Source organism: Sinocyclocheilus anshuiensis, unplaced genomic scaffold (assembly GCF_001515605.1).
Source record: "Sinocyclocheilus anshuiensis isolate Anshui unplaced genomic scaffold, SAMN03320099.WGS_v1.1 scaffold836, whole genome shotgun sequence".
Classification (NCBI taxonomy): domain Eukaryota; kingdom Metazoa; phylum Chordata; class Actinopteri; order Cypriniformes; family Cyprinidae; genus Sinocyclocheilus; species Sinocyclocheilus anshuiensis.
This window is the reverse complement of record NW_015551122.1, coordinates 944,701-946,271: the sequence shown is the minus strand read 5'-3', so window position 1 is coordinate 946,271 and position 1,571 is coordinate 944,701. Positions and strand designations below refer to the sequence as shown.

The window sequence follows — 1,571 nt, the reverse complement described above, 5'->3', positions numbered from 1 at the left end:
CTCACACACACACACTCACTCTCACACACGCACATACACACACACTCTCTCTCTCTCACACACGCACACTCTCACTCGCTCGCACGCACGCACACCTAAGGCTATCAGGACACAGCGCGCCTGAGACGTGCTTTGAGCTGTACTCTAGATCAGTGTTTCTCAACTGGGGTGCCGTCTGTCGAGAAGCAGGGGTGCCGTGTAAACCTTAATATTTTTAAATTGCTAATATGTTCAAAAAAGCATCTATTGTATAATATCCGTTTCTGATGTCGCCAATAATTAGAGATGCACCGAAATTTCGGCTGCCGAAAATTAGTTCACCACTCGGGTTTCACTTTCACGTGGTGTGACGCTCTGCGTATCCCCCTCTATGCGTGTGAGTGCTCCGCTCAGTCGCTCCACTCGTATACCGTTCATGCTCATCGGAACCGCAAAGTCCTCAAAAATTGAGCCGACAGGAAACATTGATGTCATACAGTATTGATTCTGTCTGCAATAGCCCTACTGTGTTGTAACATGGTGTGGTATATGAGCAACTCTGGTAACACTGCCCTCTCATTCATTGATCTGCTAACCGTTATGTTATGCTCATGTGTCCTCTGATAATAATAGCTTTCTAGGACTAAACATTATTTGGATAATTGGTAAAAAAAAAAATAAATAAATAAAAAAAAATAAATAAATAAATCTTAACCCTATTTCCTACCTGAAAAACTAAAAAGCAATTTATTTAATTCGAAGGCCTGTCGTTATTTTTTATTTGTGCTATCATTATTAATTTCTTTATTTGTTCTTATTTTATTACTGACTGCTTACTTGTCATTTTTTATTCAATTCAAAGTTTGAAATCAAGCTATCTCGTGCTAAAAATTACCCCACTGTAAAATTTAAAAAACACTGAGTGAGCAAAAATTTGTGAGATAGCTAGTTATAATGGTAATTAAATAATGTTTACATATGTATAAAAGCCTACATTAAAACCTGTCATATAAATTGGTCTCTTCATTAGAAATTAGCCTGATTGCCACCATTGATGGACATATTAATAATATTAAAAATATCTGTGACATTATATTCTGCAGTTCTTCCGTGCTGTACCGAATATCTATACTTTTCAAATTATCACATCGAAGTTAGAAATTCAAATATTGTGACAATTTATTTTGTAGGGTGCCACAAGTTTGTTAAAATTTCCAAAGGGTGCCGCGACTAAAAAAAGGTTGGGAAACACTGCTCTAGATCCAGCGCTGGGACAGAAAGCACAAGTGAAATTCAGACAGCAGAGCTGCGTGTTGAACTCTCTGAACGTCCTGTATTTTTAGGGCTGCAGTCCCCAAAGGTGCCAAAGGCAGATTGATGATGCCTCTGTGGAACAAACAGGCACCGCGGCCGGCCGAAAGCTTTGACGATCTCTCCAGGGACGTCTTCACCATGCTGTGCTACTTGGGCCCTCACCTGTCCCACGACCCCATCCTGTTTGCCAAGATCGTGCGACTGGGCAAGAGTTTCATGAAAGAGGTGAAGACTGACACACATTTATTTATATATATATATATATATATATATATTAT

At 39.3% G+C, this 1,571-nt stretch overlaps 1 protein-coding gene across 1 annotated transcript in view; it reads left to right on the top strand.

The window, feature by feature from the left end:
• Positions 1 to 1,571, top strand: part of LOC107663081 (THO complex subunit 2-like) — a 100,323-nt gene that overhangs the window by 33,199 nt on the left and 65,553 nt on the right. Inside the window, exon 12 of the mRNA XM_016453233.1 lies at positions 1,323 to 1,518. Coding sequence (XP_016308719.1) covers positions 1,323 to 1,518 — 196 coding nt within the window. The remainder of the gene's footprint in view (positions 1 to 1,322; positions 1,519 to 1,571) is intronic.